This window comes from Desmodus rotundus, chromosome 5 (genome assembly GCF_022682495.2).
Source record: "Desmodus rotundus isolate HL8 chromosome 5, HLdesRot8A.1, whole genome shotgun sequence".
NCBI classification, from domain to species: Eukaryota; Metazoa; Chordata; class Mammalia; order Chiroptera; family Phyllostomidae; genus Desmodus; species Desmodus rotundus.
Genome location: NC_071391.1, coordinates 57,947,864 through 57,963,807, shown reverse-complemented (window position 1 = coordinate 57,963,807; position 15,944 = coordinate 57,947,864). Strand labels below are relative to the sequence as shown.

The 15,944-nt window shown below is 50.6% G+C and overlaps 1 protein-coding gene across 3 annotated transcripts in view; it reads left to right on the top strand.

Moving 5' to 3' along the window:
• Positions 1-15,944, top strand: part of ME3 (malic enzyme 3) — a 184,724-nt gene that overhangs the window by 154,368 nt on the left and 14,412 nt on the right. For all 3 annotated transcript variants that reach the window (XM_053924614.1, XM_053924613.1, XM_053924612.2), the window contains exon 8: positions 6,719-6,828. In XM_053924614.1, the coding sequence (XP_053780589.1) occupies positions 6,719-6,828 (110 nt within the window). The remainder of the gene's footprint in view (positions 1-6,718; positions 6,829-15,944) is intronic.

The window sequence follows — 15,944 nt, the reverse complement described above, 5'->3', positions numbered from 1 at the left end:
CCCACATCCCCCAGCGGCTGTCACCCTCCCTCTACTTCATAGCCAAGCTTCTTGAAATTCATAATCAGTGACATTTCCTCCCCTTCCATTTACCTTTTAACACCCTGCAGAATGGCTCCCTCCCCACCGCTGCACTTCTAAGGGCCGACTCCCAGACACTTCGAGATCCCTGTTTCTTAGGACACCTCAGCAGCATCTGACAGGTGTGCTCTGCTGGCCCCCCTTCCACCTGCCTGGCTCCCCTGCTCACTTTTCTTTGCTGAACTCTCCCTCCACCCCTCTGCTCTTTGGACAGAGGTGTCCTTGACTCAGCTCCCTGCTCACTGCACATGGTCCCCCCGAGGACCTCATCCCGTCCCGGGACTTGGACTGCTCACAGTGCCTGGAACTTCACGTTCCTTTCTGCTGAGCCTCATGTCGGGTCTGCTGCTCAGGGACACGTCCCCTCGGGCATCTTGGCTCCTCAGACTCAGCCACGCCTGCCCTTAATGACCACCACCGCTGTGGACCCTGGCGACAGGGTGTTGCAGCTGCTGCTATATTCCCACGTGTCCCCATCAGACAGTGAGAGTCTTGTGTTTGCCTCTGTAATCCAGCAGGGAAGGCAGCCCCTTGTTCACAGGGGACACTTAGAGGTGTTTGCTGAATTGAAGTTTTGTATCGCACCGAAGATAGTTCCCGACACAAAGAGGATCCCCTGCGATATACATTTCTAACACATTTCTTTAATAATTAAAACAGAAATATCCATAAATAATCATGATGCGGTGCGATATGTGTGATGACAGAGATGTGTCCAAAATACCACGACAGCCCAGAGGCGAGAGCTGTTGCTGCCCCGACGCAGAGAAAGTGATGGGACAGAGAAACCTAGAAGAGGTGACTACCGGCTGGGACTCACAGTTCGAGTGGGAGTTGGCCGGGTGAAAGGAGGCCCTTTAGGCACCGGACCGAAAACTTGGAGCTGTGCGGCAAGGGCCCACACGGGTGGGGAAGCAGCAGCAGCTGCCAAGGACGTGGGGAGCATTAAGGCTGCAGCCAAAGTGACCACCACCTAAGGAGTGCGGGCATATCCCAGAGGAAGTGGGAGTCCTGTAAGGATGCTCAGACTACAAGTGGCACGCACAGATCTGTGTTTAGAAAGATAGGGAAGCTGGACGGGGGAGGGGGAGTAAACCTGGAGGAGGTGAAATCAGCTCCTACAAGATCCTGGGCAGAAGGGCAACTGCAGCCTTTCCAAGGTAGAGACGGCCTTGCCCGGAATCCGCCCGGCCCACCTGGTCAAGTTCTTCCTGCAGGGGGTTGGTTGTGTCTCTCAAGGTGTGCTGCACCGCAGGTGGGAGAGGGGCCAGTGCAGCGGGGGAAGGTCTCCATCAAAGCAATTTAGAACCTGCTTGGTTGAACGGGTTTCTCAATGCAGAACTTCTCAGAGCTTTGTACAATACTGTACATTGCCTGCATTGTATGTAACGTTCAGAGTTTCCCAAGTGGGGTTAGCCACGGAAACTCCTCCTGAGAGCCTCTGAAGGGACTGAGTTTAATGGAATATGTAAAACAGAAACAAAGACCCAGAGCTTCCGTGATTTCTGTCAGCTCTCACTCCTGGAAGGCAAGCATAAATAAAGGAAATAACTTTGCATCAGGTGACAACTGATATTGTCACTGAGCACTGGGCTGTGGGAGACTTGTGTGTGAGTGTTGCGTTGCGGGAACAGAGTGGGCTCCCAGGGAAATAGGAGTGGTAGTTTTCAGTCATTCTATTCGGAGAGAGGCCGAGCAAATTCGCCTGCTCCTCCCAGGCCCCTCGTGTTTGTACAGGCTGGAAAGAGTTCAGAGCCAGGTGTTTGAAAGAATGGCAGGTCCCGGCCTATGGAAAGAGAAGCCAGGCCGGCAGCCACTGGAATACTTTGTTCTTGCCCACATCTCGCACGCAGTTGGTTGGCTTGCTGGGGGCAAAGGGCAGAACAGCCACCTCAGAATCTCCTTACCCTTGGAAAGCTGCATCCCAGGTGGCAGGTACCCAGCTCAAATGGTCCTGGCCTGGGTCTTGTCACACTGTCACACACAGCCCACTAGGGTTCCCAGGCACAGGTCGCCATTTGCAGGCTTCCTCTTGCCTCAGTGCTAGGGGAAAACAAGGTAAACATCCACTCCCGCACCCCCATCCTCCCAACAGCCTTGTGTCTCTAAGTGAGCCCTGGCCTTGGAATGCCCTCCCTGGCTGCTCCGAGGCCATTTCCCAGCTGAGTCCCCAGACTGGAGAAATCTGGGCAGCTCCATGGTGGTTTGGGGAGGTGCCGCTGTCTCCATCACAGGAATTCTTTTCTGGAGCAACATCAGATGTTCCTCAGCCCCTGCCAGGGCTTCAGGGTGAAGAGTTCACAAGTGCGGAAGGGGACAGATAAGCGGAGCCTCCCTGGCGAGCAGTGAAGGGTTTCTGGCAGGCAGGAATGTCAGCAATACACTGCCAGCGCTAAAATCGGGAACCTGCCCTGAGCTCTGAGGAGGGGGCCTGGGCAGGGTGCCCCCCAGGGGCTCCTGCTGCTGCTCCAGCTGTTCCATGGGGGGGGGGGGGGCTGCCTCGGCCCTACACACGCAGCTGCTGCGGTGTGTTTCCGCTCAGAAAGGACCTGAACCACTGACTCCCCAGATTCTCCTGCCCCATGTTGCTCTTGCTCAGGATCGCCAGACCTCCCCGCTTCGGACGTGTTCAAATATCTGAGTGAAGCTCCTAGTGTATCTACTCCAACCCTACGTTAAGCAGCCCATACGACTCCTCCAACACCCTCAGAGCAGGAAACTGGGGCCCAGAGAGAGGGAGCTCCTGTCAGAGGCAGAGAGAAAACACGGCTCTCCTGTCTCCCAGGGCAGCCTTTTCTCCACCACACAGCACTTCCTTTCTCAATGGACAAAGAAATCCAACTTTACTGTCCACTTAGTTTTCTTTTGCAAATTCCTATAGCCGTGAAAGCTAAACTAAGTCAGTCCTGCAGTCAGGCTCCCGCCCCACCGCTCTCCACCTGCAGCGAACAAGCAGCACCCAGGCCAGTAACCCCGGCAGCGTTGGGCTCCTCTGACAGCGAGATAAAGGGAGGTAATAGGTAAAGAGCTCGGGGAGATGCCCAGCAGGTGGTAAACACTCTTGAAGTTTAGCTGTTTTTGTTGTGGTTGTCATCAGTAGTAGCCTGTTGATGAAGACATGTAAGGCAATTATAATTAACATTTAAATTGGTGTCATGCTGAAAGCTCATTGCCTGTATTTGGATATCCATGGAGGAATTGAGAAAACTTTTTTTTCACCTAAGCCATTTAAATTTTCACTTTGAAATTTTTTGTTCTTGATTGGCTTTTAATTAGTTTCACAAGTTGGCAGGCAAACTCACAACACTAAATTCTTACCAGCTCCTTTACATATACCCTTTCCTAAAGCATCAATACATGCTTTTGGATGGGTGGATAGATAGATGGGTGGACCGCCACATGGACAGGAGGACAGATGGATGATGCTAAGAAAGCAATTGAAGTAACCACGCTTGCTTCAGACTGGCTAGTGGTCTGAGTTCGTAAAAAGCCTTAAAGGAGGGGCCGAGGAACTGGGAGAAAATGGTGACGGACCCAAAGGTCTCAGGAGAGACAAAGAACAGGTGAGTGGAAGTGAGGAAGATGGAAGGAGAGGCGAAGTTCGAGCAGTGGGAAACGAGCAGTGGGAAATTCCAGGGGAGGGCCGGTTTCTGGTGAGCAAAGGTCCACAGAGCTGCCATGAGGGGGGGGGGGGGGGTGTCTCCCATGGATGGGGTTCTGGAGGTCCTTAAGACTAAGGAAGGCTAGGAATGCCGAGTCTAGGTTAGTGGAAGGGCAATTCACAAAGCCTTTTATGCAATCCCAAGTTAGGACCCAAGCAACCTGAATTAATGGGTTTCTCAGCATATTGCTTCGTGGGGAGGTTCTCCTATATAAAACTGAATAAAATATGAAACAGTAATACTGCACTGAAGAGAAGTGCTTATTTATAACTCTTGCCTTATTTTTGTCTCAGAGTGGTGGCGTTTAAAGGTCGCATGTGTATGTATACAAGAGAGAGAGACGCAGAAAGAGAAAAGAGACTGAGTATCACATTCTTTTGCTGTCTGACCTTTTTGGCATTTTAGCTCCAGGCCAGCTGCGGAGCCACACTGGGAGTCTTGTGAGGATTATATATAGCAAAATGTCACCAGCAACCAAAGACGTTCTGTTCCCCCTCCCAACCCAAATACTTGAAATTCACACCCTCAACAAAAATTCACAGTAAATTTTGTCTTGGCGAGCTTAGTATTATATTTGTACACAGGAAGTTTTATGTATCATTTCTCTTCGTTATACAAGGAGAAGGGGGCGGATGGTGGGTCAGAAGACACAGCGAGCACCTCCCTTACCCCCATCAGCACTTGCTCCGTGACTGTGAATGAGAATCGTGGCCAGGATGACATGTGTGTTTAGCACTTTACAATTTAAAAGCCATCCTAAGCATTTAGTCCTCATCCTCAAAACAGCCCACAGAAGTTGGCCAGGCAGATATTACCGTGCCCACTGACAGATGGGGAAACTGAGACAGAACAGGGACGTGAAGTGACTTGTGCAAGATCACTCAATTGTATGTGGCAGAGCCAGGTCAAGTCCACAAGCCTGCAGACCTCAGCCCAGAACTCTTAGCCCTGGAATGTGGCAAGTCACTGCCTCTCCATTTCTGCCCCTATAACATGAACCCACCTCCAGGACCCCCACCAACAGCTCTAACTCACCAAGGCTCTGGAAGGGCCAGAGTGGGAGCAAATATTTGCCTTCCTACTGGCGTTTCTACTGCACAGGGTAAGTCATGCAAAAAATTATGAGGTTGGATGAAAATGCTTTCTGGGCCATTTCAATGCTCCTCACCCCCGCACAGCCACCAGCCTCATCAGAGACAGATGCCCCCCAGAGTACAGGAAGCCCACACAGAAGTGTGCACCCCACCCACCTTTTCAGCAAGGTCATAAATCCTTTCCACAGCTGGTCCAAGCCTCTAGGTCACACCTGGTTGGGAATGGCAGAGCACACCTCTTACCACACACCCCCCAACACTCCATGCCGATCAGTCATGGCATTTTTTCCTCAAAGGACGTGACCTCAGGTACCATCAGTCAGAAATTGACTCATGAGATAAAATCTTTTTTTGTCCATGGATTAAGTGATTTTTAATAATTCATATCACTCTTGCTTCTGGAAACACAATACAACAAAACTGTCAAAACCGGGATCAAAGAGCAAGAATGGAGGGAGTGGGAGGGAAGCTGTGTGCAGCAGGGCTGGGCTGAGGGAACCTCCAACCAGAGCAGTACTCCTGGCTCTCACCTTTCTCACAGACCATGTTAACAGCAAAAGTAGGTTACAAAACTTGTCATTTTTCAAGAAATACAAACTTTATCCTGACCTGGAAATCTAGGAGGTGGTTCTAGCATGCGAGATTGTAAATAAGGCCGCTCAGGCCGCTTCATGAGCATGTCCTCACCCCCAAAGGCAGTGTTCGCTGAGTTCTCTAGGCTGTCAGGTCAGAGCCCCCCAGGTGCTGGCTGAGAACACAGGTTCCTGTGCGGCGTGGGGACCACGGCTAAGGATCAGTACTGTGTCGGATACTTGGCTCTTGCTAAGAGAGGAGCTCCTAAATGTCCCCCCACTCAAACAAACGGGAAACTGTGTGAGGTGATGGATGTGTCAGCTCGATTGAGGCCATCATTTCACAAGGGATAGGTACCATATTTTGTGCGTATAATGCGCACCCACGGTGTTGCACACATTATACACAGGATTATTATGCCCATTATTTTACCCATGGAGCATAATCATTATATCCATGTATACATGCATCCTTATTTTTCCCTCAAAAATTTGGGCAAATCATTGTGCACTATACATGACAAAATACAGGTATATCAAAACACCACATTGTACACCTGAAGTATACGCTATTTCTACTTGTCAATTATACCTCAGTAAAGCTGGAGGGAGGGAAATTCAGTTTTCTGAGCCCCACCCAACTCACTGAGTGAGAATCTCTGGGAAGTGGGGCTGTGCTCTGCCTTTTAGACTGATTCTCTGTGCCTGCACGATGGAGAACACCTCCCTAAGGTGCGAGTGCATGAGAGCGGCTAAAGGTCTTTCCCACCCTTCCTTGCATCTTCTCAAGGAACAATGCCTGCCCCCAGAAAACCCCCTAGTGAAGGAACTTGAGGCCTCAAGAGCCACCCACGGAGACACAGGGAGGCTGCCGAGGCTCCCCAGGCCTCAGTGCTGGAGAAGCCAGGCTCTCCGCATGCACTTGGGTTCAGAATGGGATTTCTGCTGGGATGTCAGATGGCCACAGGCCACAGAGAGAGTAGGCCCCACCTCAGCCCTTCCACCACCCACTAGAGCCTACCATCCACAGCCCATGAAAGCCACCAGCCCAGATTAGAGACCATGATGTGGGCTCTACTGACCACCAAGCCCAGAGCCCGTACTCTCTCCCTTCCCCATCCTCATCCATAATGACACAGGCGGAGCCAGGAGTTCAAGAGCCAGCCTGGTGGTAAGAACCCCAGTGAGTGAGCCATGCCGCACCTCCTGGCCTGCTGACCTGAGCTTCCCTATGCCCAGCGCAGGCTGGGGTCTCCCGGGGACCAGCCTCAGGAGGTGATCACACGTTCTTTTCTCTCCCTCCCCACAGGTTTGGAATAAACTGCCTCATCCAGTTTGAAGATTTCGCCAATGCCAATGCCTTCCGCCTGCTCAACAAATACCGAAATAAGTACTGCATGTTCAATGATGACATCCAAGGTAGGTTGCCACCCCACCCAACAAAGCTACCAAGGACCAATGCCTTTTAGAGCATCCTTGGACACAAGGCTCACCTGGATGCCCGACAGGAGGCCTCTCCTAGCTGGTTTGCTGCCAACAGCTATTGAAGAAAGAGCATTAAACTTGCATTCAACTCCCTTGTGGCTAATCCTTAGCTCTCGAACAAGTCTTTCAACTTCGCCAAGCCTCAGTTTCCTCATCATAAAATAGAGATCATTACTACTTCAGAAGAAAGTAAAAATTATATGATTTAATATATGAAGTAAATACTAAGCAACACTGACATTTCTAGCTAGTCGAACTCGGGCAGATTAAGTCTCTGAGCCACAATTTCACTGTGTATTCAAAGGGGTAATAACTGCTTTGGAAGATTATTGTGAAAACATAAAGGGCTAATATACAGAAAATACTAGCACGTAAGACTCTTAGACCAAAGCATCTATTGTCATAAAAATGGCCTTCCCCAGCCACAGTAACTTGCTTTTGGGTTTCCCAAACACAAGCTGTATCCCTGTCAGGGAGTCAGAACAATTCCTTCTCTTAACATGGCTGGAATGCGCACCACTCAGGAGGGCATTCCAATTCCTGAAAGACACTGGCACAAGGCCCCCAGAACGCTCCAAAAGCCACTGGGAGGCATCTTCTAGTTCAGGGTCAACTTGGTTACCTGTTCTATGGAGCCAGAATAGCTGAAGGCCCTTGCTTTTTGCTGTGGAGATGCCAGTATGTGGAGCTGGAATGAAAGGGATGGTCCCTTAGGCGTCATCTCTCCTGACCCAGGCACTATCAGCGAGGACCTTTGTGAGGTCTTCCTAGTACTTCATAAAGTCTAATGACATTTGGGTTATTATTTAACAAATGAAGTTTGGCAAGCAGAATCTTTTAAAACCAAGGAAGCACGTGAGGTAAAAAGAACAAGTTGGTGGAGCCAAGTGTTCATCTTTGGGAGTAAAAGATTGGCCAAACCCTCATTTTGCAGATGAGTCCAAAGAGGTCACAACTTTTTATCAAATGAACTAAGAGGATTCAAACCCAAGTAATATTAACTAAGGTTTAGAGTTGCATATTTATTATCCATCAGGCACCGTTGTAATCCTCAGGTAAGGATTAAAAGCATGTTACACATGTACTCCCAGAAGATATTATCATTTCCGTATTATAAATGAAGAAAGCAAGGCATAGAGAGAGTAACTTACAAAGCCAGTAGGCAGAGTTGAAATTTGAACTCTAAATTCCAAGTTCATTATCACTCGCCATACTGTTCCCAGATCTGACGCTCCTACTGTAACACCAAATGCCTCGTTCTTTCCAGTGGTCCACATTAAGGACTAAAGAAATGTGATAAGTAGGTTTTGTTTTGGTTTTTTTGTATTGGTTGTAAATTTTCAAGAGAATGAATAACATGCATAAGCAAATTTTAGATAATCAAGATCAAAATGTGTGACTTCAGCCCTGGCCAGCACGGCTTAGTTGGTTGGAGCTTCGTCCTGTAACCGAAAGGCTGCGGGTTCAATCCTTGGTCCAGGAGCGTAGGACCCACAGTCCAGACATGTACAGAGACAACCAATCAATGCTTTTCTCTCACATCAGCGTTTCTCTGTCTCCTCCCTCTCTCTCTGAAAGCAATAACCACACGCACAAAACATGTCCTCAGGTGAGGATTAAAAGAAAATACATAATTTTAGCACCTGAAGTGTGGGTGCCCAGACAGGGAAACCCAGGAAGGGAAAGCTGACAGGTGGCAACGTCAAAGCCTGTCAGCATTCTGTGCCCCCAGCCCCGATGCAGGGGCCTGGGACTGGCACAGGAGCCCAGGAGCCCAGGGGAGGCGGGGCGGCGTTCACTCACTGAGCCCTGGAGGAGACACCCGCCAGCCAGCCCCTGACCAGCTCCCCCATCATGACACTCACCCATGAGTAGGCAGCAGGACAGCCACCCCCGCCCCCCAAGCCCACTGGGCTGCCAAGGCTGGAGGGTGGAGGTGGAAAACAAGGCCCTGTGGGCAGCACACCTGGTGCACAGACTCCAGATGTGCAGACACAGCCGTGAGTTTACACTCACAGGGGATGCATCCAGGTCCTGCAGTCCATCCGCCCCCACCGCCCCCACCGCCCCCACCCCGCCGCCAGAACACACAGCTAAGATGGAGCTGTGGATGTTGACCCCTCTTTGTGAGAAAGTTCTCACTCCCATGCTGGACATAGGAGGCCTGCTTGTGCCCGGTTCCACCCCCACTAATTATCTCTCAGTCCTCTGACCCACCCTTACTTTAGTCCTCTGGCCCCTAACCCAGTCAGTTCTCTCTGCATGTGAAAGTCCTGCTCCTCAGCTTGAGACAAATTCCCCATCCCCTTTGCCTGAGGAACTAACTCCTACTCACCCTTAAAGACCCAGCTCAAAGGTCTCCCAACCCAGGGAAGGCTGCACCTCAGCCCCCGCTTCCCCAGTCTGGGTTGGGGGCCCACCAGATGCTTCTGCAGCCCCCTGTGCTCCCATCAGTTTTCTTACCTCACTGTCCCCCAAATGCCTCATTGGATTGTTGGTCTCCCCAAAAGATGATAAGCTGCCAGAGGCAGGAACCATGTCTTATTCTCATTCCCCAGCTCCCAGCACAGTGCCTGGTGCATTGCAGATGCTTCGTAAACATCTGAAGAATGAATGAATGAGGGCCACACATGCAAGCTGACATTCTCATAAGCACCCCACCCGTTCGTGTGCGTTGATCCCACAGGCACTTCTTGGTAACGTCCTGAATGCGCCACGTGTTTCAGAATCTGCTTCCCAGGGAACCAAGCGGTGCCAAATAAGAACATTTTGTACACACACAGAACTTCAGGTTTGAAAAGTGTTTTTCATTCACACAGTCTCATAACTTCAAAGCCCACTCCCCCTTGTGGGAGGACAGATATTGCTGTCTCACGTCACTGATGAGGAAACCGAGGTTCAAGGTTAAGTTTGCTCTAGGTCACATAGCCAGACAGGCACAAAGCTGGGACTAGCTACTTCTGGTTAATAATAACTGGGACCTAGTTATTTCTGACTGCGAACTCTCCATGACACCAGGCTGCCTCTTCTCCTTTGTGGATGAGGCGGTGTGGTGAGTCTTCTTGCTGAGGGTTAAACTCCAGACCCCACATGAGTGTGGGGGGTCCCTGCCCTCCAGCATCCTGCTGCTCCCTACCTTTCTCACTGCCTTCTCTAACTCCCAGAGTTCACAGACCCAAAGATGAAGCCTGGGATGGGAAGAGTCTCGCCCACGTGGCCAGCTGGTTAGCGATGGCTGCAGGACCAGAAGCCGGCGATGCGCGTTCTCATCGCTAAGTGGGCGATTAGATGACTGGCGAGGAGTTCCAAGGCTAAGCGGCAACATGGGAGATCAAGCTTATGCTAGAATTCCCTCCAAATACAAAGTACACAGAAATGAAATGTAAGACTACGTAGCCTTGCTCAGAAATGGAAAAGGCAGGCCTGTGTGCACAGCACTGGAGGTTGGGAGAAAGGGAGAGAGCATTCACAGTGGTGAGCAGAAACCAAAACCATGCCACATGTGGCAGCTGGGGACACCCCAGCAGGACCAGTGGTCAGAATCCACTGGAACCCCACAAAGGTGGGGTGCTGTAATCAGGCTGCCTAACTGAAAATGGGACTGGGCCATACTGTCTGCCCCAAACATCAGCCCCGCCTCGTGTCCTCGGTCGAACAAGGAAAGACACGACTAAAGGCCTCAGGACCCCACCAGACTGAACCCCACGAGAGCAAGGCCATGCCTGGTGCTGAATGGGAGCTCGGGCACATGATTTGAAGTGTCCCTCAGCCAGCCCCCCTGGGGATCACCGATCCCACAGGGCCAGTCACGGGTGGGGCCTCTGGAACCCCAGCCTGAAGGGTGATGACGTGCCCCCCAAGGCTGCCCACAGTCCCCTGCCCCTGCCAGCTCAGACTCATGGACAGCCTCTGCACCCCCGGCTGGGTCTCAGCTAGCTGGTGGGCTGCACTGACTCATCGCTGGCAGCCTCTGCAGGAATTTTGGAAAAGGCAGAGGCTCAGGTGACATTGTTGTTTCAGCTGGGACCGCAGAAGCCTCCCTGCTCTTAGGGGAGGGGAGAGAGCTGGAGGGGGAAGAGCAACAGCAATGGCCTGCTGGAGGCTGGGTCTGCCATGTCCTTCCAGAGGAGCAGGTCCAGGACACTACTGGCCTACTAACCGTGGGTCCCTGGCCTCCCCTCATAGCTGCCCACAGGGTGTGGCTGGGGACAGGAAGACCAGCTGGCTTGTCCGCTCCAGAGCATCCTCCTACCCCACCAGCCTTCCCCGGACCTGCATTGCCGGGAGTCCTACCATGTCTCTAGGGGCAGATGGCCCCTCAAGCTACAGTGCCTGTGCGGTATGTCAGGCCATCGTCACGCCCTCACACTTTTAAGTTTTCAAGTTTTCCTTTGTGAGTCACAGAGCTTAACAGCCAGACATTGGATTGAGACAAGGCTAGGTCTGAATTCCCACTTTTCTGCTTGTGGCTTTGGCCAAATGGCTTAAATCCTCACAGCCTTCCTCCCTTTATCTGTAAAGTGGACATGGGAATGACAGCTCCAGCTGCTCATCAGCCGGTACTGCCGAAATGACCAGGACGCTTTTATGAAGCCATCCTCTGTGCTGGTCGCTGTGGCCTACACCACTTCATGGTTAAGGATTTCTGTTGTATCACTGCCCCTGTTTATGGCACCACGTTGTTGTAAGGACTGTAGTGACATATAGGCAGGGACAGGCATGGAATGGGACTCAGTGCTGGTACCTAACACTAAGACCTCTCATGCACAGTAGACTCCTAACAATAGGCATGGGAAGGAGGAAGGGAGGAGAGCTAAGACAGAGAGGCTTTGGGGGAGGCTTGGAGGAGGACCCGTGTGAGCACAGGACAGGGGGAGCCTGAGGAGGAGGGAGGCTGGGCTCTACCTCAACTCTCTCCAATTCCCACATACACCCTTGCAGCCCAGGGAATTCCTCACATTTCTGTGAATTCTCGGCCAACTCTGTGATTTTGGATGTGCTTGTCCCTCTGCCTAGAACTCTTTTCTGCTCTTGCTAATTTCTCTTTGTCCTTAAAGACTCAAGCTTCACCTCCCCCTAGGTTCTGCATCCTGGGCCAAGCCTGTCCCTACCTTTCCCCAGGGCCCCAAAGGAAGTGACACTGGGCCATGGTCACCCACTTTGCAGAATGCTTCGAAGCACCACAGGGCTCAGATGCGCCAGTAGGAAGGGGGCAGAAGGGGAGAATGGCCCAGATCTGAAGACTTTGTTCACCGGTTTGTCCTGTTTGTGAGAGGTGGGGTTATTTCTGGCTGTCCCCTCCCCCACCCCCACCACACAAGCTGAGCAGCAGTTCCTGGCCTTCCCATTTTCTCTCCGCCACAGTGAAACTACCTGTGGTCTCTTCAACCTGATCTCTCTCCATTCCCCAAAATTCTCCTTTTCCCCAAGTCCTATTTTCTGAGGCTGCCCCAGCCCCCAGGGTCTGCTGGGCTCGTGCATCTGATCCTGGCTCCTCTGAGACAAAAACCCCTTCACCCACGCAGCCTGCTGATTCAATTAATCCCCAAAGCCAAGAAGGTGGTGATTATTCCGTTTCCTTCCAAACTGTGGCAGAATAGGCCTATCCCCACTTTGTCATGGCCAGAAATGCCTTCTAGAGGGTCCAAGGGCTCTAGAAAATTCCCCTCAAGACACAGAAATATGATTGAAGCAGTCAGAGAAGGCCTTTGCTTCATAACCAATCAGGAGAACTTGAATTTTCTGAACGTTTATTCTGTGAACTCCCTGTGGACAAAACAGATTCATTCATCTTTAAGTACCCAGGCCTAGCCCTGCGAGGCCCCAGAACCGGCACCCAGTTGCTAACAAAGGAACGGAGGAACGAGTGATGCTAATTCTATGGCTTGTGGAAGCACGCCGGGCCTTGAGGGAGAGGATGCCCAGCGCCCCATGGGCCCAGGCCTCCAAAGCCACCTCAGCCAGACCCCCATGGAGCCTAACTCCCTTCCTACTCACAGCCTAGCCTCACCTGGTAAACGGCTCCTTCTTTCCTTTTTCTCCAATAATCTGTTGTTTAGCATGGAAACTCCTTTAACTTTGTCAGATGTGACTACTAAAAGCAGGAGAGAAACCACATTTTCAGCTTGTCCTTTTGTGCAGTTCCCAAGCCTACATCCTCCACAGGAAATGTAATTATGGAAAGCTCCCTCTGAAAGGGAAAATTTGTTTTTATTTCATTGTGAATGAGTAGGAACCAGTCACGCTGTCTGCTGCCTGTAGACTTTATGGGCACAGCCACATTCTAACATCCTTGGACCCCTGGGCTATTCCGGGGGGCGGTGGGGGTGGGGGATGGATTCCTCTAGAAAACTAAGCAGCTTCCTTCCTCTCCATTTTTAAATTCCTAACATGTTACCCAAGAGTCGCCCCAAATGAGAGTTGGTGACGAAGATAACTTTATTGGCCATACTTCATGGTACAGGTTTGAAGAACTGCAGTTTATCCCCTTGAGTTCTGGTCTGTATTAGAACCACCTGACTTCAGAGGAAGACCCAGAAAGGTGATTATGAAGAAGTAGCCAGTGAGTGTGGGGTTTCAGAAGTCAAATGCCGAGAGTTCCCCAAATGAAAAGTGAGCAACAGTGTCAAATGCCGCTGAGAGATCAAGGACAGGAAGGCTGAGGCCTGACCACTAAATTTGGCAAGGTGGAGGTGCCAGTGACTTGACAAGAGGTGGGGACAGTCACTTGATCAGATTGGGCTTCAGGGAGCCCAAGAAGAAAGGAAACAGAGGCAATGAGTAGATTCAGCTCTTTAGGAGAGTTTGGCTCTAAAAGGAAATGAGAAGTAGGGTGGGAACTACACAGCGTCAGGAGAAGGCTTTTTTAGGATAGGAGCTTTGGGACACTTTTCTACACTGATGGCAGGGATCCAGTAGAGAGGGAGGAGTTGAGGATGCAGAAAAAAGAGGAGAGAAGGGCAAGACAAGTCCCTTGAGCGGGCAAAAATGGCATAGCCCAGCCCGTGCATGCCTGGGGGCAGCTTAGCCAGGTGCAGGGACAGTTCACCAGCCGTGAGATGACGAAAGGCAAGGGTGGGGGCATGGACTCAGGGCAGAGGGCGTATAGACTCAGTGGTGAGAGGTCTCACAAGGGCTCTCCTGGTCATTTCTTTCTTCTTTGAACCTCACTTTCCACTTCAAAGAGGGGAACACAGGGAGACGACGCACCTACTTCACAGTTACTATGCAGGTTCAGTGAACACACGCAGGTGAGCACACACAGCCCAGAACCTCGGGCACGGTGAGAATGACCGTTGAATGGCGGTTGCCCTGTATCCTTATTGGAATTTTCAAGTCTTTTCTATCAGAGTTCCCATCGGTTTGTGTTCCCCGCCTCTTCCAGAGTCACAACTGAAAATGTACATCCACTGCCTAAATTCACTTCCCTCTGCCTCCACCACCACCTGCCCCTCCGTTCTCCCCCAGGGAAATCCCATAAATGCCGCTCCTGCCACCTTCACCTTTAGAGTCGGGAAGGCTGTCTGAGCTGCGTAGGTGGTGGGGGGCTAGAAGCAGCACCTGGGGTTCCCTGCTTTGCTTCCAACTGGATGACGGACAGGGACAAGCCACTGCTCTCCCTGACCTCAGTTTCCTTTGCTGTACAATCGCTGGATGTCATGCTCTCCAATCCCTATCCAGCACTGAATTTCAGCACCGAATTATTAACCTTCCCTTAATAGGCCACTTCTGTATTTCACAGGTAAGCCATTATTCAACCTGCAGGTTGTAACCACAAAAGATATTTCACACCCAAGTAGGAAAAGAAACATCAAGAGTACAGCATCTTTAGTAGCTTTGCTAATGAAATATCTTTGGCGCCATCCGGTGGCAGATGCTTTGTACAGCTCCTCCTCTCAGGAAGCAGAAAGCGATCCTAAAATAGAATCCAACGAGCAGAAAACTCCCTCTCTTGTCCAGTGGAAGGAATCTGATTACTTCACCTAGAGAAGCCATCTCCTTCAGTGGGTCTCAAACTTAAGCGGGCATGTAAATCATCTGGAGATCTTTTGGATTGCATACTCTGACTTGGTAGAGCACATGAAAGGATTTTTAGACGCAAAAAGGTGGATGAGGTTGTTTTGGGGGAGGTGGAAAAATGGGGAATAGCCACCACAATAAGTGGACTTTGAGAAAATGATGGACAAAGGGCATTTGGGGGGTTGGGAGGAGGGCCACACCATACAAATCTCACCACCTCTGTAAATGATTTAAGTAACTATTTAAATCGCTTTTTGATTCTTTCTTGGTTGTCAGGTTGGTGTTCCTTTTTTTTTTGAATCCTCACCTGAGGATATGTTTTTTGATTTTAAAGAGAGAGGAAGGGAGAGAGGAAGGGAGAGAGAAAGATAGAGGAAAACACCGATGGGAGAGGGAAGCATTGATCGGTTGCCTTCCATACCTGCCCTGACCGGGAATTGAACCTACAAACTTTTGGTGCACTGGACGATGCTACAACCAGTTAAGCCAACCAGCCAGGGCTGGTTGGTGTTCCTTTTAAATGCTGTACAGAGATGAGCCTGGCCATGACGTAGCCCAGCTTTATTCAGGTTAGATAAAAAGTAGATATCAGGGGGAAAGGGGGTGATAACGGTGCCTGGGGAAAGTAGAGAATGCATGGCAGAGGAGATCATTTGGGCTGAATCATAAGCAGTAAATAGTGGGCTGTAGAAGGGTCCTATAGATGGTGGGAACAGCAGGGGCAAAATACAGATGTGGAAAAGATAGAAGCGGCCTCCTAGGGAATGCTGACGACTGATACACGGAGTACACGCAGAGTAATGAAGCTGCAAAAGCAAGTTGATACTGATAGTAAACTTTTCTACATGTAAACTAACAAAAAGAGCATCGTGAACAACTTCTTTATGACAGTCATCACACTTGAAATCATTTGATAGCTTCTTTCTTTCTGAAGCAGGAATGAACCTATTTTGTTACCAATGATATCCTCAGTACCCCAGAAGCTGGTGCATAACTGATCCTAAGTAAATAAATGAATGATGCAATGGTCT